Source organism: Podarcis tiliguerta, assembly GCF_965153285.1.
Source record: "Podarcis tiliguerta genome assembly, chromosome: 12".
In the NCBI taxonomy this organism is placed as follows: domain Eukaryota; kingdom Metazoa; phylum Chordata; class Lepidosauria; order Squamata; family Lacertidae; genus Podarcis; species Podarcis tiliguerta.
Genome location: NC_139545.1, coordinates 39,269,704 through 39,290,641, shown reverse-complemented (window position 1 = coordinate 39,290,641; position 20,938 = coordinate 39,269,704). Strand labels below are relative to the sequence as shown.

The window sequence follows — 20,938 nt, the reverse complement described above, 5'->3', positions numbered from 1 at the left end:
AGGCAGAGGGCCTTCTTAGTAGTGGCACCTGCCCTGTGGAATGCCCTCCCATCAGATGTCAAGGAAATAAGCAGCTATCTGACTTTTAGAAGACATCTGAAGGTAGCACTGTATGGGGAAGTTTTTAATGTTTGATGTCTTACTGTGGTTTTATAATTTGCTGGTAGTCATCCAGAGTGGTTGGGGCAACTCAGTCAGATTGGTGGCATATAAACAACAACAACAACTTATTGAACAGTAGTATCCAAATATATTTAATATCTAACAGTCACCTGTGGTTTAGAGCTGGCTCTGTGGTTTTTCCAATGCATAGCTGACTTGTTGATTGGGGTGGAAGTGGTTTTTAATATAGAAAAAGGAGAAATTTTCATTCATGAGCTTGCTTAATTTTCCTTAGATAAAAAAAAAATCTAGGAAGCGAGATTACTCATGAAGTAGAGAAACTATTTTTAACAGAATTTTAAACAAATTATTTAATGAAGCATGTAGCTTTTTCTTTTTTAAAAAGGTAGAAGTTGCCAAGTTGGACACCCAGCAGAGCAGAAACTTCCTGCTTTAGGTTGTAGGTGGAAGTTTAAGAAAAGGCAATCCCTTACAGAAACTAGCCATTGGTATTAAAGGCATTATGTGCTGTAGATGACACAAGAAAGGATTAGATGAGTATATAAATCCTACGCAGAGCAGCAAGCAGTTGCTGGGAACTCGAAAAAGGAGCGCGAGGGTTATAAATCTAAGGATATACCAATAAGTGCTGTTTAGCGCCGACAGGGTTGGAAGTAACTCTTTATTTTATTGAACTCTAATGCTAGGAAGGGAGAATTCCGTGATACCTTTGAAGGCAATGAATTCCTTGGGGGTGGAAAGTTAGGTTCAGTTGCATTGAAGGGTAAGAAATGTGGGTAGGCACATATAAAACGTTGCAATAATCAGACGTAGAGATTGCCGGAGCATAGGCAACAGACGTTAGGCTATCCCTGTCCAGATAGGGGTGCGGCTAGGCCACCAGTCGAAGCCGATGGAAGGCACTCTATGCCACCTGAGCCTTAAGTGACAGCAAAGGAGCCAGAAGTTTTCCCCAAGCCATATCCCTGCTCCTTCAAAGAGACTGTAACTCCATCAAGCGGCCTCTCCCAGCCATCTGGTCTAGGGAGACGCCCACTAACAGTGCTTTAGTCTTACCTAGACTGAGCTTCATTTTGTTGGCCATGGGTCTTGCTAGCTAGGGATGATGGGAGTTGTAGTCCAACCACAGCTGGGGGACCCCCAAGCTTGAGAAACACTGTTAAGATGATGTACACTGAACTGTGATGTAGCTACTTGTTTCCTTAGTCAATTAATAAGCCTCCCTCCCTCTCTCTCTCCCCACCCGCTTTTGTTCTGTGTCTTGTTTCATCTCGCCAGACGGAACACACCTTATAAGACCTTGGAGCCTGTTAAGCCGCCAACAGTTCCTAATGATTACATGACCAGTCCTGCAAGGCTCGGAAGCCAGCACAGTCCTGGGAGAACGGCATCCTTGAACCAGAGGCCCAGAACACACAGGTACAGTTCAAGACTCTGCAGGTGGCTGAAACTTGATCCCAACCAAGCATGATAAAAGACGTTGGAGGATAAGAGATACGGAACAAAGAATTCTTAGTTCAAAGCACTTCCTGTTTCTAAAGTTTGCTTTGTTTGCAACAAAAGGGTATTCAGTTGTGGTTCCAGCACAGCCCGTGGAACTCATTGATATGTGAGCCTGGTTTTTAGAATTCACTCGTGGTCTCTTCCAGTCTGCTGCAGGGAAGAGTGGTGTACCCTCCGTCGCCACAGGGTGGCGCAGCAAGGCTCTGCCACTGCAGGGAGATATGGCGGGACCTTCTGCCGCCGCAGATATGCATTGTGATATATCGAGATATTGTGATGTTTAGCTGGTGATATATTGTGATGTTGAAAACCAGATATCACCCAGCCCTAGAACCAACATGTCTGTTGCCTCATCTGGAAGGATGGCAGGGTAAAAATGTAAAACAAATGTAACACTGCTGAATAACCACCATCACTACATACCCTAAAATGGTAAAGACAAGATCAAGAGCAAATCTTCTTAGAGTGCTTGATCTTCAGGACCTTTTGTTTTTATAAGTTAACCATTCCTCTGTTTCCTAAATAAAAACTCATATTTGCCAACCATTTTAACAAATGCACAAATAGCAATTTCATTCCTCCCCCTCCCCCCCTTTTTTTTACTTTGAGAGGGAGAATTATTGATGGTAGATGGTTTAAGGAGTAGAAAATGGTTGTGCTGTCATACTTATAACTCTGAAATTAACGGTATAATGTAAGATCACACTTAGTAAGTTAGTGTGTGTGGCTCTCACATACCAGATTTCTGTCAAGCTTCTTCTGTGAAGCAACAAGTTTAATGTGTTTTGCTGTTTCTAGGTAGAGAAAGTGTTAATTCTAGGACAACCGCAGAAACAGATAATTATATAGTCTCGTGGTTTGTTGTTGTTGTTTAGTCGTTCAGTCGTGTCCGACTCTTCGTGACCCCATGGACCAGAGCACGCCAGGCACCCCTGTCTTCCACTGCCACCCGCAGTTTGGTCAGATTCATGTTTGTAGCTTCGAGAACACTGTCTAACCATCTCGTCCTCTGTCATCCTCTTCTCCTTGTGCCCTCCATCTTTCCCACCTCATGAGAAGAGAAGTCTCGTGGTTACTAGTAGTCAATTGAAATATGAGAAATCGCACTTCAGACTTGGGGTGTGTGGGTGTGGTAGGCAGATTACATGCTTAAATATTTCACTGTGTTATAAAAAAACAACAACCCTGCTTCTGGAAATCTAGCAGTCCATCTTGGTGGATTTTAGCACAGCCCCTTCCCAGATTCCACTGCAGGGAATATCCATTTCCTGGTAAGGGCATTAAGATCAACAAATGGAACCCGTTTAGTCTTGACACAGTCTGATAATTATTGACTTGTGGCTGATAGCTATCAGCCATAGAAGCCAGCTTTTTCACTGCTGGGGCTGGAACGCACTCTCTGCTGAAATATGAGAGACCGTATCTGTACCTGTATTGGCATTCTGCCGGTCTTTGAAGACACACCTGTGTACACAGGTATTCCCTTCATCCTGTGACCTGAATCTCCTGTTTTAATCGCTGCTGTGTTTTGATGCATATTTTAATGTTTGTTTAACTGGTCAGAACCACTTAGAAGTCTATTCTGACGTGAAGCAGTGTGTCAATTATTGAATTCTTATTTTTTTATACTCCACCTTTTCCCCTGATGGGACTCTAAACGGCTTACAGATAAAAACAAGAATCGTTAAAAAAACAGGGGGAAAACCAATAATTAAAAAGCAATTTAACATGAATAGAATTAAAACCATAGACATATATAAAATCTGTTTAAAACATACAAATAATTGCATATTACTAAATATAAATTACTAATAAATAATGATAGTTTGATTGGGGAGGGTTCAGACATGCTGAGCTTCTCACACCTGTAGTTTGATGTAGTAAAATTACATGTGATTCTTCTGGACATATAATTTGGCCACTGTCTACAAATGGCATGCAAAATTTGTTCCTCCATTCTTCAGTCTACATTCCCAGACTTCCGTTCATTTCTTCTGAATGAACGGAACCACCTTCTTATTCCAAATCGGCATCCTGTGAGTGTCAATAAAACTTTGGAGAAGAATAGAACACAGCTGCTGGCTGTAGTGGAATAGAGGTTAGAATTTTCAGCACTGTGGCTTATGCTGCATTAATGGTTAAAGACATACCAATGGTCATTGTAATGAGCAGACTGTGATTTGATTTTTTTTTAGCAGTGTAATGGAAGCTTATAAACCCAGCACTTGCTGCAGAGCTTGAGAAATGACAATAGTTCTATTTTGAGAGAGGCTGCAGTCACTTAAAACACTGTCTTATTTAAAACGGTTGCATAAATGTCTTTTTGTACATTCATTATTTGAGGCAGCGGAAACGGACTCTTCAGTGTCATGTAAGTGTTTTGTGGTACGGGATTCAGCTGCAGCCATGGCAACAGGTTCAAGATCCTTGGCATGCAGAGCACTAATTTTTCTGGGAATAATCTCTGATCATGCTAGCAATCCTCATTTCTTCTCTTTCATGTAGCTGTGTGTGTGTGTGTGTGAGAGAGAGAGAGAGAGAGAGACTGATTTTTTTATGCTTGTTGCTTGCCGCTTTGTCTTGTGATGTTTGTGGATAATTGGAAGCAGTGGGTAGTATATTTTTAATTTGTTCTTTTGTACTGTTGTCTCAATGGCTCTCAAGTTAGCCGGCAGCATGCTTAACTTCCTTCTTTTTGTATCCGACTGGTCTGCATCCATGTGGGTCATTTTCTCCAGCTTCTGACTCACCCAAAAGCACACTGCAGCCCTATTCCAATACGTAGCGAAGGTGGAGGGCCAGACTGAGACCATGCTCACCCGGATAGCATCATCACTGTCACTTTATTTGCACACCGCCTTTGCGCAAACAAAACATTTTCTCAAAGCTGCTACAACAGTGAGAGCGGTGACACATCACAAAATCAACCATTGCAAGAACAATTTGATAATGGTAGCCATAATGAAACAGGAAAGTGATAGCAAATGTAACGGCATGCAGCAAAAACAACATTTCAGTACTATAAATGGAGTAATGTTACACCTTTTGGCAGCAGCAAACTTAACAAGGGCGTCTCAACAGTCTCCGCTTGGTCCTAGATGCTCTCTGCCCACTGCTTCTTTGCCAACTACAAATTGGACAAGACCAAGTTACTCTGATCAAATATCAAGGTCTCAGCTTCTCCAAAGGGTCTCTGTCCCTTTCGCATCCCTATTCACACAACATCAAGGAGCTAAACTGGGGTCATGGATAGGTTGATGAATGCACATATCACTACCAGTATAGTTTCACCCAGGAAAACCTGTCCTTATGTGTTGGGTTAAACATCTATAAATAAGCTCCATTCTCCACTGTCCCCACCAGATGTGCTTAGGAGATATGTTTTCTTTCTCACTAGGTTGGCTGACAGCTTAATGAACAGAGTGTTAAACAAAATTCACCAGCACTCCCAACACTTCACCTTCTTCCGGTGTTTTTTTCACAACAATCCTAATGTGTAGTGCCACTCTGATATTTTGGGAACAAGGAAACCTTTTCCAGAGTACATGGCACCAGAGTTGCAAATTGCTGATGTTTTGACACCTTTAACATGCAATTTATCACCCTTAATTACTTTAGGGTGCCTGTAACCATTTAGGAACATTATATTAGGCTAACAGTACTTTAGTTCTCAAAACGGTTGCTTACACTTTTTAATTAAATACTCTGATAGCTGAAATGGGGGATGTGTGTGAGTACGTAATGACTTAGCTAATTACATCTGTATCTGTTAGAATTTTGTGCATTCTGCTCTGCTGATATGATAATAAGAGGGAGGGAGAGTTCCCTGCCTACCTTCCTTTTTTTTGGGGGGGGGGGATTTAATTTATAGCTCTTGGCTTTGTTGTGAAACGGAGGTAATTTGTCACACTATTGACCTGGATTCATTTTCAAGTATAACATGTATTAGAATAATTGTTCTTGAAAGACATCTATTTATCTGCTTGGACCTTTTGTTATTTTATTTTTTGAACAGTGGCAGTAGCGGCGGAAGTGGCAGTCGAGAAAATAGCGGAAGCAGCAGTATTGGCATTCCCATTGCCGTGCCTACACCTTCACCTCCGACTATTGGCCAAGGTATTTTCCAAGAAGCTCCTTAAACAATATCCTATGTAATAGACGGGATTAATTCAGATGCTGGATGAAGTTAATAGTTTTCAATTGTGCAAGTATGTGAAGGGACCACCAGGACCCACTGGCTTGCTAGACAGGCACAACATAGGACTCCAGTCTTCAGTAGCACAATAAACGGCATTCGCAGGTGTTGATTTCAGTAGGCTGCTACTGAAATGTGTCTTCAAATAAAGGCAAAAGAAATATTCAGTGCTAGTTATCCAGGCACTACTCATATAGTTATATTACAGCCTCCCCCAATCTGGTGCCCTCCAGATGCTGTTGTTAGACTCCCAACTCCCATCGGCCCCTGGCGGCATGACCAATAGTCAGGGATGATGGGAGTTGTGGTCCGAGAACATCTGGAGGGCCACATGTTCTCCAGCCCTGAGTTGAATGCCAAACAAATTACATTGCATTAATATGGTAATATTTGGGACCCAGGTGGCGCTGTGGGTAAAAGCCTCAGCGCCTAGGGCTTGCCGATCGAAAGGTCGGCGGTTCGAATCCCCGTGGCAGGGTGCGCTCCCGTTGCTCGGTCCCAGCGCCTGCCAACCTAGCAGTTCGAAAGCACCTCCGGGTGCAAGTAGACAAATAGGGACCGCTTACCAGCGGGAAGGTAAACGGCGTTTCCGTGTGCTGCGCTGGCTCGCCGGATGCAGCTTTGTCACGCTGGCCACGTGACCCGGAAGTGTCTTCGGACAACGCTGGCCCTTGGCCTCTTAAGTGAGATGGGCGCACAACCCTAGAGTCTGTCAAGACTGGCCCGTACGGGCAGGGGTACCTTTACCTTTTTAATATGGTAAAATGCAGTTTCGTCCACAATAGGAAACTCGGCTCATAAAAATTGTGGATTTATGCAATAAACCACCTTCCTTCACAATTTAGATTAGCTTCCTCAACTATTATTCTTTCTCACGATATCTCGGTTGGCCTAATTCAAATCATTAAGTGGGTTGAGATGAAGAATACTTTGTTCCATGTAGATTGTCCTGTCGTTCAATTGGATTTCTAGGAAGGGCTGAGAACGTGGACTATGTTAGGACCGGAAAACACAGAAAGATTACAATCAAAGAAAAGCTTTCAGATTTCCTCAGAGAAGCAGGTAGAATTCAGTCGTCTATTCAGTGGGTGTAGTTTATTTTTAAAAGAGGCCTTGAGGAAATGCTGCAGGTTTTCTTCAATTTTCAAAGGGTAGCTGAATCATCATGTTGAATTTTTTTTAACGTAGGGGTACCGTGATGATCTAAGCACAAGCCGGAGAGGATTGAAATGTATTGGGATGGCATTCAACTAAGTTTTACTCGGAGTAAACCAAGTCAGGTCCATGAATTTCAGTGGGTCTACTCTTAGTAAAACTCAGCTGACTACCACTCGTGCTCTGGTCCATGGGGTCACGAAGAGTCAGGCACGACTAAAGGACTAAACAACAACAACCACTCTTACTTCTCAATGGAAACTACTTCCTTGTGGTGGGGAAACCATTCATCTGAGCAGAATCAGACAAATGTGGAACTAAATCAAAGCTGGAATTCTGACTTCTGCTACTGAATTGTTCTTGGTCTTGCCATCTTGATATACAGTATGCTTCCTCCTTTTTGGGTGTACAAACAAATTTTGAATACTTCTTTTGCATGCGCATAGGCCCTTTCCATGCAAATGTCAGATGAAATGTTAATTCGGCCTGGGGGTAAGAAATGGCAAGTCTACACAGACATGGGACCATTATCTGGGCCAAGGCTCATATTTTGTGCCCCCCATTGACTAATGACTCTCTTACTGAGTATTGTGAGATGGATTTAAATGGCTGTATAGCCTTCCCAAAGTTGTAGGCCATTTAGTGTTGTGTAATGGATGCAGGCAGTTGTACAGTGGTGCCTCGCAAGATGAAAAGAATCCGTTCCGCGAGTCTCTTCGTCTTGCGGTTTTTTTCGTCTTGCGAAGCAAGCCCATTAGCGGATTAGCGCTATTAGCGGTTTAGCGGCTATTAAAGGCTTAAGGGATTAGCGGATTAGCTGCTAAAAGGCTATTAGTGGCTTAGATCAGCTGATAAGCGGCTTAGATCAGCTGTTAAGCGGCTTAGCGAACAGCTGATAAGCGGCTTAGGGGCTTGGGAAAAAGGGGGGGAGGGGAAAAAAACCCCAGGAATCGTAAGACATTTTCGTCTTGCGAAGCAAGCCCATAGCAAATTCGTTTTGCGAAGCACCTCCAAAACGGAAAACCCTTTCGTCTAGCGGGTTTTCCGTCTTGCGAGGCATTCGTCTTGCGGGGCACCACTGTATTCCCTTCCCCAACCTGGTGTCTTCCATATGTTTGGGACTGCAGCTCCCATCATCCTTGACCATTGGCCATGCCGTTTTGGGATGGTGGGAATTACAGTCCAGAAATATCCACAGGGCACCTGGTTGGGGGGAAAGCTAGGTGTCATGGTGTCCACTTGGGAACTCAACCACAGAGTGCATGTAACCTTGCAGAGAGATATGATGCCATATGCTGGAGGGGGTGCTTTATCCTACCCTCCCTCCTCTCTTGGTTTTTGATAAGTTCTCTCTGATGGGCATGGTAAAATACGCTTCGCCACGTGATGGAGTGGAAATGGACCTCCACTTGGCTGAATCGGCCTCCCAGTGACTTCACAAGCAGCCAACACCGCATTGTATATGGGGCACCTTCATCTGCCCAGCATTTTCACCATAAGTCAAAAGGTTAAGCTCTGGATCAAGGCCTGACTTGGCAATCTATTTTAATAGCACACATATCTGCTCCTCCTCCTCCTCCTCCCGAAGCTCCACCAGCACCACCAGTGCCCCCACCTCTGGTCATGGGCAGTGTGATAGGTGAGACCTCTTGAGAGAGCTGCCATTATCGCAGTTCTTTAACAAAAATACTTAATCAACTCCCCCTTTGTTAACTAATGAATGTATACATCCTGGGTTGTGTTGTGTGCATTTGTCCTGCTACAATAATAGAAGCTTGGGGGTTTAACCAATCTAACCCCAACTAATTTTTTTCTGTGGTGAAAGCCTCTGAAAGTTTAAATATAGACCCAGGAGTCTGCCTTTATAGCGAGTGACACCTATTCTAAATAGCCTAGTATTGCCTATTACAGGCATAGGCAAACTCTGGCCCTCCATATGTTTGGGACTACAATTCCCACCATCCCTGACAACTGGTCCTGTTAGCTAGGGATGATGGGAATTGTAGTCCCAAACATCTGGAGGGCCAGAGTTTGCCTATGCCTGGCCTATTATGCTATTAGGCAGTACTTTCCCAAGGTCATTGTACAAGATCCTTGGATGAGGATGTGCCATAGATTGGGCCTTACGGGTGCAAATATCTGCTCTGCCGTATACATCACCCAAATGTACATTGTGTACTGGGGTGAGCTACCTTCAGTCATTTTTGTGGTTTGCCTTTAAAACAAAAACCAAGAAAACCTCTGATCCTGTGGCCCACTGCTATGTGCTTAAATTTACAAAGCCAGAGTGCCTAATTTGTGTTTATGTAGCATGTATGTCTGTTCCAAAGCAGAAGGGCACCTTGCATTACAAGAATCTGAACAACTAGCAGGCACCAGGTGGCGTGCCAGAAATGGGCAAGGGCCTGTGATCTGTTTCTGCTCCCCCGAATCCACGTTATACATTCAGAAAACTTGTTGGTAATGTGGTTTTCAGAATAATTAAATATAACCAGTTCAGTGGGGTACAGATCCTACTTCGGTCTTGTGTTCAAAAGTAACTCATGTGTAGACCATGTGTCAATTTCACACATTATTATGTCCTTGGATATATCGCATAAATGTGATATATGTACATAAAGCACATTGGGGTGACCCTGCCTTTTTTTGATGGCTTGCCCTGAAGTGGTAAGCAGTGCTTTTTACTACATTTAGCATGCATTATAAATTAACTCGAAATTGGACCACCAGCGTGCTTTCTTGAAACCACACAGCATTTGACTCTCAAAGTGCAACTTTTAAAACTTGTTAACTTGAAATGTTTAATTTAATCCAGGGAGGGGAAGCTGTGGGCCCCTGAAAGCTTTTGGATCCAAGACCCCATCTGTTCCCATCGACAGGGCCATTGGCCAGGGATGATGGGAGTTGCAGTTTGACAACATCTGGAGGGCCACAGATCGAGCCTCCTTGATTTAACCAGGTGTACCTAATAAACAAGGGACGCAGGTGGTGCTGTGGGTTAAACCACAGAGCCTAGGACTTGCTGATCAGAAGGTTGGTGGTTCAAATCCTCGTGACAGAGTGAGCTCCCATTGCTCGGTCCCTGCTCCTGCCAACCTAGCAGTTTAAAAGCACATCAAAGTGCAAGTAGAAAAATAGGTACCGCTCCAGCGGGAAGGTAAACGGCATTTCCGTGTGCTGCTCTGGTTTGCCAGAAGCGGCTTAGTCATGCTGGCCACATGACCCGGAAGCTGTCTGCAGACAAACGCCGGCTCCCTCGGCTAGTAAAGAGAGATGAGCGCCACAACCCCAGAGTCGGTCACAACTGGACCTAATGGTCAGGGGCCCCTTTACCTTTACCTTTTACCTAATAAACAGAATAATGGTTTTGGTTGGGACTAGATATTCAGTAGCACAATAAAAGGCACTGATGATTTGTGTTGCGTTAGCATTGGTCTTTAGCATGCCTTTGATTTCACAAATGTTAAAAGCTGAAATAACTACTAGTTATGCAGGCACTGCTCATACAGTTATTCTGATTGCATCCTTTCCCACCCTTTTGCCCTCCAAATGCGATTGAATTCCAGCTCTTAGTAGCCCCAGCAAGCATGGTTGATGGTAGCAATGGGCAAAGACCATTTGGAGAGCATCAGGTTGGGGGAGGCTGCTCTGTAACAGGCAGACAGCAGGAGGATGCTTTTTGCTTTGACATGAACTTGAGAGGCTTTGACCCAGATAACATTGGTAAATGTTCTAATACTAGGTGAAATAGAGTTCGTATAACCTAATGGTATGCTTTACGGCACACATACACCTGTTCAAAGTAATGATGTGTTTGACTGTCTTAACTAAGACAGCTTTAGCAAACGAGAGTTACAAGTTCAACTAGTGAATGCGGACTTTTACCTTACCAAAGAGAGAAAACTTGCATAGCTAAGTAGATAACAACTGATAATCATTGTTTATAGCACTTCCCTTGGGCAAAGTTTTTACCTTCTTTATTGATCTGAAACCTGGGAGATATCAAACACATTTTGGATTTGTACTGAGGGCTCCAATGTGTTAATGATGTAAACTCTATGTGGGACCTCATGCCTTCTTTTTTATGCGCGAGAAGAGTTCAAGGGCTAGTCCATTGAAGACTGTTTTTCAGAACACTAGTCATACTTGTAGCAGCATGGAAGAAATAATGTCCACTCTTGTCCAGATAATATAAAAAGCAATACATTTATACATGAATTCAGTGTGGGTAACAGGATTTTATCTGCAGCACATCCTGCATATTTAAATGGTTCCAGTAGCTCTGGAAGCCATAAGGATCAAGTTTAATGAAGTTTCAGAGTTTAATAGCATTGTGCATTTTCAGAAGTTAAAACTATAAATAAAGAAGAGTAAATTTCAGCCCTGCCCCTTCAACATTAAGTAGCCTCCTTCCAAATCTTCTGCTCCATCAATTTTCATCACTGGGGTCTTGGGGTTCCATATGTTTGCTGTGCTGTGGGCTTTGTACGTGCTCCCTCCTGGTTTTCTGCACTCTCTCCCCAAGTGTTATTATTTTTGCTTATCTCTTTTTGTTGGTTCCTTTTGGTGCCTGCTTTTCAGCTGCTCCTGGCTCAGCTCCTGGTTCCCAGTATGGCACTATGACCAGGCAGATATCCCGGCACAACTCTACCACTTCTTCGGCCTCTTCTGGTGGATTTAGGCGGAATCCTTCTGTGACTGCCTCGTTTTCTGCTCAGCCTCATGTTAATGGCGGTCCTCTCTATTCTCAAAACTCAAGTAAGCTGCTGGGTTACTACAGAGCCCAGAACTCCTGGGGTCGCTTTTGTGATTTGATAGCTTTGCATTTCTCTTGATTTATCTATAATTTGGTGACTAAGGTCTGGTTCAGATGAAACAAGCCTGCACGCTCCATCATAGTCTCTCTGTTCTCTTTCGTCTGTTCTGTGTTTGGCTTTGACACTTCTGTTGTGGTTTAGTAAATCACTGTTTCCTGTTCCATCTGAACCAGAAAACTGTGGTTTAATCTCTTATGATTACATATAAGGATCCGGCCATGGTTTTATTAGACCAAGATTGTTACACCTGAACTGGGCCTAGAAAATACACACAGTATATTTTGCTAGATAATAAATCATTGGAAAGAAATATGTTTTTAAACTAGAAGTGAATGTGACTTGTGTTCTTTTCTTCAGCACTGAATAACCGTCCATGGTGTTAGAAGGACTTTCTTAAAAATCTTGTTTAGTTTCTCACCCTTTTAGCTTTTTCCTTGTCCCCAGCTTCAGCTACAGTGTTTTTGTTCCTATTATGATCAGCTATAAATGATCAGCGAGCCAGGTTAGAAATCTGACCCATAACCTGGAAGAGTAAGCCTCCTTTCCCCATTCAGACAGCCACCTTTAGTGTTCCTCCCTGTTCATATGGAGATGTTACATTTGAATATGGTACAGACACTTGCAATCCAACACATATAGTTCACGATTCAGACTACTGATTACCATATTTTGTGGAGGAGATCAGCTTTGCAATTTGGGTCTCTGCATATTGGATTGTATGCGCTGTAGCTGAATGCAGTGTCCCCATGTACGTGTGGTTCATATCAGATGTTCAGGAACAGTTTAGTTCCCTTCTACGCATTGTACTGCAACATGTGGTGAGGGACCTATTGTCTGATCCAGCCCATTGTGTTGAAATGGTGAATTAAATTTGCACTACTAGTTAGTTGGCTGCCTGTCCATGTTCAGAGGTAAAGTATGTGAAAATACAGAGAAACGGTCCTGTCACGTTCAGCGGGCGGCTTTCAGTAGGACAGAAATATCCTCGTGAAATGTCCTTGCATTCTTGTTTTTGTATGTGTTTTTTTGTATTGCAAGCTTTTGTTCAAATACAGGCGCAAGGCCGATATATGAGTAGTGTGCCATGCTTTAAACAATAGCCTCTAGCCACTAATTTTACCTTGTCAGTTGTTTTCATCCTTTTCTGAAACTTAATGATTTAACATCCCAGTCTTGACAGTATAGCTTCCAGGTTTCCCAGTTCCCTTGGACTGCATTTTTCATGCCAGGCACAGACCTAATTTGTAGCCTTTGTGGGGAGAGGAGAAAGAGAATTCAGGTGGTGGGGGAGACGGGACTGGAAGTGAGATCTCTTCAAAACAGTCCATCATGGTGTGCTTCAGTTACACTGGCACATAGGGGAGGCTAGCTTGTTTCAAAGTTAACTCGGTGCTCAGATTTAATTGTCAAAAGAGGAATGCTGAATTCCAGCATTGTTTAAAATTACTGCGTACTTGGCAGTCTAGAACCTGTTTCAAAGTTGTGATCCCGGTCCTACTACCGTGCTGAATGTGGGGCCTTCGAGATGCTTTGAATCTAGATTGGATGAAATGCTAAAATAAAAATGTTCCCAGCCCCTAAAAATTCTGGCTCCGTCCTGCTGTCCCATCTAACTCCTCTTGAGACCAACATCTTGATACAAAGCTTGCTCTGGTGGGTGTGAGCTCATTTCAAAGATGAAAATGGTCCCTTAATTCTGCATGCAGCTCAGGCCCTGGTGAAGTGGACTTTGAAGGATTAGTGGCATGGCTGTTAATGAGATAGAACTTCTGTCTCCATCTGATGTAGACGCAACAGACTTTGTGGAGGCTTGCGGTCATGCACATGCAAGACTGGCAACTAACACACGCAGTCCCACCTGGTTGGCTATCCTCACAAGTCCTTTAAATTACCTCTTTTCTCCTTCCCATGAACCTAAGGAAGGAAGGAAATTTGAGGGTCCCTCTGCAGAAGACTCAAAACACATTCGTCACTATGGGCTTGCTTAACATGCCATTGTCGTATTTTAAACATGGGCCTTTGCTTGGCCTTCAGGATTCTCTGTGCTCTTTGACTGCCTTGTCAGCCGCAAGTGAGTGGTGATTCAGTCTGGTGATGCTGAACAGATGAGCACAGAATCCTTGCTGTAAGAAGCTGAAAACCAGGTAGCTTCATCCTGCACCATTCTGATACCCCTGGAATGCAATAATAAATGAAGCCCTTTACAAATATGTCCCATGAAGCTTGACTGATAGGCAGAGACAAAGTCATTTTATTTTTAGGGATATGCTGACATGTTTATTTGCTAGTTCACTTGAATTGTGGATTTTCTTGAATTGCAGTTCAGCAGAAAAAAAGCCATCTCTTCTGAAAACAAATTGCTTTCCTAAAAGCCTTCCTGAAGGGATGCGCAAAGCTGCTTAAAAATATAAAATTATAAAGCAACGTAGTATATTCAGTCTTGTGCAGAAGGGTGGGGCTCCATAGACAAATCCCCTCCGTAACCATTGCCGTTTTCTGGCTTGTTTATTTCAGTGCTTGCTGCAAAGCAGAGCTCCTATTGAGCTCTTTCCCATGGCATTTTACTGTGAAAAGTATCCTCTTGCTAAAACACAAATTGCACTTTCCCCTGCAAGATTTTGCTGCAGGATGTCAGGACTTCTTGGTTTAAAGCAGGAAAAAGAAGAGTTTTATTCAAATCAACAAGTGAAACCTCTGAAACAGGAAGTGTGGCTTTTAGCCTCATCCCTAGTTGGCCCCCCACCGCCCCTTAATGGAGTTGCAGATTGGCTAAAAATGCCGTTCAGCAGTGGTTGTATTGCTGGGAAAGCAAACTTTGAAGGAGGTCCTGCTGTGTGCATTCCTGTTGTTCATTGCATACCTTGTTTTGTGGTCCATTGTTAATGACAGCTGCTTTTTGTTTTTGTTTTCCTTTTCCTGTATCTGTGTTTACTTCCCCCGTTTATGGCGTGTGTGTCGCTTCCAGTTTCTATTGCTCCACCCCCTCCCCCTATGCCTCAGTTGACTCCACAGATACCTCTCACAGGCTTCGTGGCCAGGGTGCAGGAAAACAGTAAGTCTGGCAGCTCAGCTTCTCCAAAGAGTAGAGCCGGTTCTCATTCTCTCTCCTAGCATGCATGGTTGGCCAGTCAGGCTCTTTCCTTTGGTCTCTATTGGGTGTGGGTTTTTTTTTTTGGGGGGGGGGAGTCGTTTCATTTGTTTTCTTTCCTCTGCGAGATGCTAACTCCATCTTTCATTTTAGTGCCAACATGGAACTGAAGGGGAGTGCCTTCTCTTCTGGTGTTTATTTATTTATTTATTTTGGCATGATGATTACTAACGACATTTTTGGAACTGTGGCTTCTCTCAAAGGGATATGTGTGTGTGTGCACCTGGTTAGCCTTGCCCCAGAAGAAACTGTTTTCTTTTTAAAGAGTTCAAAATGCAGTCTGGAGAGTTGGTATGAGATTAGCTACAAGGGAAACACCACCAGGGAAGGCTGCAAAGTCGTCAAGGTAGTTCCCCCCTGCAAACTGGTGAAAATCCCCAAACTTATATTTTTGACAAAGGCATCAATGTAAGATGCGTTGGAGGACCCACAACAACTCCGCAAAAAAAGCTCAACAACTCTGAGCCATTTCCCCCCATTTTCTTAAATTTGAGTCCCCAAAAAGGGGGCGTCTTATACATGGGGGCGTCTTGTACACAGAAAAATACGGTATATCTCAGATGTGTCATCCTATGGTGGCATTAGACAAGCAAAAACACTTCTGCTCACTGAAGGGTGGGCCTCTCCAATTTTCACCAATCCCTTCAACATATTGCAGCCCTCTGAACCATATCCCTCTCTTCCCCCTCACCCCAGGCTTTTCTATACTGTCAACGCTTTCTGGAAATGATAAACGAAAGGCTCCACCCTGGTTGAAGAAAGTACTGATAATCCCCCAGGGGGGTTTTGGTGTGTTTTTTTAGAAGCGGGTTGTGATAGTGAGATGCTTTGTGCATTTTTTAAAATTACTTTATACTCCAGTTTTTAAAATAAATATAAGAAGTGATCACCATATCCTACCCCACAAGAAACATTCCATAAATATACAATGCTAATAATACAGTCAAACATTAAGCAAGCTGGTAAATAGTTTAGAATTAATTACATCAGCTGACACTTTGTGCATCTTGAGACATCCCTGCCCTAGTTTTGCCAATAATGCAACTGCTGGGTTGAGATTGGATGGATTACAATTTTCCTGGGCATTCCAAAGCTGAAACCAGCACGTGAAGCCGCAAAGGGAGCCTGTATTGGCTTATATGAAATACAGATGTGAAGAGTGCACTTCACAAAGCTTAAATTAACTGTGGCTAATGAGTTCTGCTCAGTGACATTCTAGAGATATGGAATATCAGGGCATGCATTTCATATTTCAGATCAATCCAAGCAATTAGTTTTGCATTTCCCCCGCTACAACATTTTAAAAGAATGAATGAACGGAAAATGATTTGGCATTAGTGCCATTTAAAAATTTGACCACTTAAAATCTCAGTAATTAAATGAAAGGGGCATTGAGACTTCAGTTTATTATATGCCTTATTTGGTTTCTCTTCATTATATGCTAGCTTGAATTTGGGGTGTTTCGTAAAACACGCAGAGGCATCATTAGTGATATCACTGTATCTGCTGAAAAGCTTTTTTTTTCTTTCAGGGAAAGGGAGGTTCTGATTTAAAAGCACATGTCAATACTGAGGCTCTTTTGTGTAATGAAGATTTTCATTAGCTGGACAAAACCAAGAATGCTCTATTCTGAATGAGCATTATATTTTGTTCTTAAGCTAAAGAAAATTGTGGAATGGGCATCGTTTCTCTTTAAACCCCCTGTGCCAGTTTCATATGAAATGGATCCAGTCCGGAAAATGTTACAGTTTCATGTGCATGTCTGTCTCTCGTGCTAAACGGATTGGACCAATAAATTATGGGGTGTAACCTGTTGTCTAGTCTTGCATTGGAAAAGCTGTTGTATTGCAGCAAACACATCCATTTCAGTGTGGCTTTTGCGGCAGACGTTCCCAGAAGGACGATGGGCCTATTGTCATATAACACAGGACTGACAACAACAGCTTATACTGCTGCTTACCTACTGAAGTCAGATTCTGAACAGGGTTTAGATTTTGGAGCCCTGCAGTTCCAGCACCTGTTGCCCATCCAGATGCCTTCAGGATGCTCACAAGCAAGGCATGGTGACCCTCTAGCAGCTAGTATTCTGAAGTATTTGGCACAGCAGCAGTTGGGCCATAATAATAATAATAATAATAATAATAATTTATACCCCGCCCATCTGGCTGGGCTTCCACAATCTTCTCACCGGGAACCCCAATCTTTGTGCGCTCATGCTAAGCCACGATTAAGCTTAGTGTTACGTGAGAACTGAGCCGCAGCCACTTTGTTGTGAAATTCTCTTGCTCAGAATGGCATCTGTTTGTGCATGGTGGGGTACATGATTGAGAATATGCAGGATTCTCTCCCTGCAGGGTTAGTTTGCAGCACTGCAGTGAGGCTCCATAGAGAGTAGGTAGCCATTCACCTTCTTCTTAGAGGATGAAAGGGCTGGAGCTCATCTTGCACGTTTACTGAGACAGGCCTCTCTTCTGGAGACTGGAGTGGATCCAGAAGAGGGTGACGGGTCTGGAAACCCAAGTCCTAGGAGGAAGTTGAAAGAGCTGTGTATGTCTAGCCTGGAGAAGAGGGAGATTAGGGGGCAGATGTGATGGCAGTCTTCAAATTCCCGAAGGGCTGGAGCACAGAAGATGATCAGACTTGTTCTCTGGTGCGCTATAGGGCAGGCAGGACTAGAACCAATGGGTGGGAACTGTAGGGTAGCAGATTTCAGCTAAAGTGTAGGGAAAACCTCCTATCAAGAAGATACTTGCTCAGCAGTGGAACACCCTGTCTTGGGAGATGGGTGCTTCACTGGAGGTATTTAAGCAGATGCTGGACAACATCTGGTAGGCATGGACTGATGCCTTGCAGATGCTGCACAAATGACCGCCAAGGTCTGCGTCAGGCTCTTGATTCTAACTCCGTCCTTGATTCTGTTCTTCTTATCGACATCAGTGAATGCTAAAGGGGGATATAACCATGCCAGGACTCTTAGCGATGGCTCTTTCTCTGTTTTTCAGGTACTTTGCTAACCCAGAGCAAAAGTAACAAAATTGATAACGGGCTGCACTATTCAGCAGCCCTTGGAATGTGTAGCTATTGAGTGAATTCCCTTCCTGTTCTCCGCTAGCGTGCTGCTTATGATGCCTTGGAGTGTCTGCGTGGAAAACGGCACCTGTTGTTACCTGGCTGCTAGTAACCTGCAAAGCCCATCTATCATAGCATTTTAACACGCAGAGCTTTTGTTTCTAATCTGTGCATGGTACGGGTAGTGCATGCCGTTAGCATCTGATAGAAGATGTGGGTCCCTGATCATGTGCTTACTTCCATTTGCCCGAAACCTAACAGAGGTCCTCTTTTCCACTGACTTTCCAGTTGCTGACAGTCCAACTCCACCTCCACCGCCGCCTCCCGATGAGATGCCCATGTTTGATGACTCCCCGCCGCCGCCACCTCCGCCACCTGTGGATTATGAAGATGAGGAGGCTGCAGTCGTGCAGTACAATGACCCGTATGCAGACGGCGATCCGGCTTGGGCACCTAAAAGCTATATTGAGAAAGGTAATGGGCAAACACGCTTGTGCCTGCAGCAGATCAGCCCCTTAACAGCAAGGCTAAAAACAAGAGGCTTAACCTCCAAATCCCAACTTCGCTGCAAACATGCCGTGCATCCCTGTATGAAGCCTTATTCTCACAGCCTCAATATATCCCCCTTCTCCGCCCCATCTGCAAATCTGCAGTATGGGGGACAATAATATTGACCTATCTTACAGGGTTGCTTATACAAATTACTGAGATGATGTTATACGAAGGGAAGCACTGCGTAGAGCGCATTGCAGCGATCCACTTTTTAAGTCACCTGAACTACTGTGGTCATGCTCTCCCAGTCCACAAACGGCATTTCTAGCTAGCTGCTGAGGCCACCTGGGCACCCAGTGACAAAGCGGGTTCTAGAAGCACCCCCAAACTGTGTACCTGCTCCTTCAGATGAACTTCAGTCTTGTCTTGGGCAGACAATGGATAAGTTTCTTGGGTGGGGGAACCAATCACCCACAGTGTCCCCTATCTGGGGATAAAATAGTGCCCTGTGGCACCCCATAGCATAAATGCCGGGGATCTGAAAAGCACTCCCCCAGTGCTGCCCTCTGGATTTGGTCATGAACTATTGCAGCACAGTGTCCCCAATTCCCTTTCCACAGAGCAGGTCCAGGAAGTTATCATGGTCAATGGTACTGAAAGCTGCAGTGAGCTCAAGAAGCTCTGCTCTCTGCAGAGGTCATCCATCAGAGAGCCAGTGTGGTGTAGTAGTTAAGAGCAGTAGACTCGTAATCTGGTGAACCGGGTTTGCTTCCCCGCTCCTCCACATGCAACTGCTGGGTGACCTTGGGCTAGTCACACATCTCTGAAGTCCCTCAGCCTCACTCACCTCAGAGAATGTTTGCTGTGGGGGAGGAAGGGAAAGGAGAATGTCAGCCGCTTTGAGACTCCTTCGGGTAGTGATAAAGCGGGATATCAAATCCAAACTCTTCTTCTTCATCAGGATGACTAAGGGTGACTCAGTCCCATGGCCAGGCTGGAACCCAGATTGGAATAGATCTAAATAATCTGTGCTGTTTGAAATGTGTCTCCATAGCTGTGTTTAGGTGCTCATCTGAACACATTAAGGGTTAAGTGGGCAGAGGCACCCACTCTTTAGATCTTTGTCTGATTAGTGCAAAGGTTTGAAGATGTTTTCAAAGCATGTTTATCTCCACATGCTTAGAAACTGTCTTCATGGTCAGAAGCCTTTGTCTATTATCTCTGAGAATTCTTGGAGAACAGGTGAGAGGAGAACAGACTGGAGGCGGGCAAATGTTGTCTCCATCTTCAAAAAGGGGCGAAAGGAAGACCCAGGTAACTACCAACCGGTGAGCTTGACATTGATACCAGGAAAGGTCCTAGAACAGAGAATTCAACAGTTGGTCTGTGAGCATTTAGAAAAGGATGCTGTGATTCCTAAGACCCAGCGTGGTTTTTTCCCCAAGAATTAGTCATGCCAGACCAATCTGATTTCTTCTTTTGATGGAATTACAAACTTGGTGGATCAGGGAAATTTCAGTAAGGCTTTTGACAAAGTCCATTTTACCAGCGGGGAAGCTAGTAAAATGTGGGTTGAACAAGGTAACTGTTAAGGGGATTTGACTGGCCGAACCCAAAGAGTACTCATTAATGGTTCCTTGTCATCCTGGAAAAAAGTGACAAGTTGGGTGCTGCAGGGTTGTCCTGGGCCCATTGTTGTTTAACGTCTTTATAAATGACTTGGTTGAAGGAATTGAGGGGATGCTCATTAAATTTGCAGATGACACCAAACTGGGAGGGTTAGCTCATGCTGCAGAAGACAGAATCAGAATTCAAAATGACCTTAACAGATTGTAGAACTGGGCGCAAGCTAACAAAATGAAACTGTCTTGCATCATGTTTGCCAATGTAGCTCGGTAGATAGTTCAGTTGGTAAAGGTAAAGGGACCCCTGACCGTTAGGTCCAGTCGTGGCCAACTCTGGGGTTGCGGCACTCATCTCGCTTTATTGGCTGAGGGAGCCGGCGTACAGCTTCCGGGTCATGTGACCAGCATGACTAAGCCGCTTCTGGCGAACCAGAGCAGCGCACGGAAACGCCGTTTACCTTCCCGGCGGAGCGGTACCTATTTATCTACTTGCACTTTGACATGCTTTCGAACTGCTAGGTTGGCAGGAGCAGGGACCGAGCAACGGGAGCTCACCCCGTTGCAGGGATTTGAACCACCGACCTTCTGGTCAGCAAGTCCTAGGCTCTGTGGTTTAACCCACAGCGCCACCCGCGTCCCTAGTTCAGTTGGTAGGAGACTCGTAATCTCAGGGTCATGGGTTTGAGCCCCATGTTGGGCAAAAGGTTCCTGCATTGCAGGGGGTTGGACTAGATGACCCTTGTGGTCCCTTTCCAATTCTATGTCCTTTGAATTGCCACCACTTCCCAAGGCATCAGACAGGTTTTCAGTA

General features: G+C 44.1%; 1 protein-coding gene and 1 long non-coding RNA gene across 13 annotated transcripts in view; one reads left to right on the top strand and one right to left on the bottom strand.

The window, feature by feature from the left end:
* ABI1 (abl interactor 1) overlaps nt 1–20,938 on the top strand; it is a 95,586-nt gene that overhangs the window by 71,755 nt on the left and 2,893 nt on the right. For 2 of the 12 annotated variants that reach the window (XM_083406595.1, XM_083406591.1), the window contains 6 exons: nt 1,402–1,542; nt 5,642–5,742; nt 8,529–8,615; nt 11,558–11,734; nt 14,759–14,845; nt 18,299–18,484. In XM_083406595.1, the coding sequence (XP_083262721.1) occupies nt 1,402–1,542; nt 5,642–5,742; nt 8,529–8,615; nt 11,558–11,734; nt 14,759–14,845; nt 18,299–18,484 (779 nt within the window). The remainder of the gene's footprint in view (nt 1–1,401; nt 1,543–5,641; nt 5,743–8,528; nt 8,616–11,557; nt 11,735–14,758; nt 14,846–18,298; nt 18,485–20,938) is intronic. The other 10 variants (XM_083406598.1, XM_083406596.1, XM_083406599.1 and 7 more) reach the window with 5 other exon arrangements.
* LOC310661124 lies at nt 19,944–20,888 on the bottom strand. Its single transcript, XR_014503746.1, has 2 exons — nt 20,758–20,888; nt 19,944–20,393 (listed from the first exon to the last, which is right to left on the bottom strand). It is a non-coding gene; the product is annotated as an uncharacterized lncRNA (long non-coding RNA).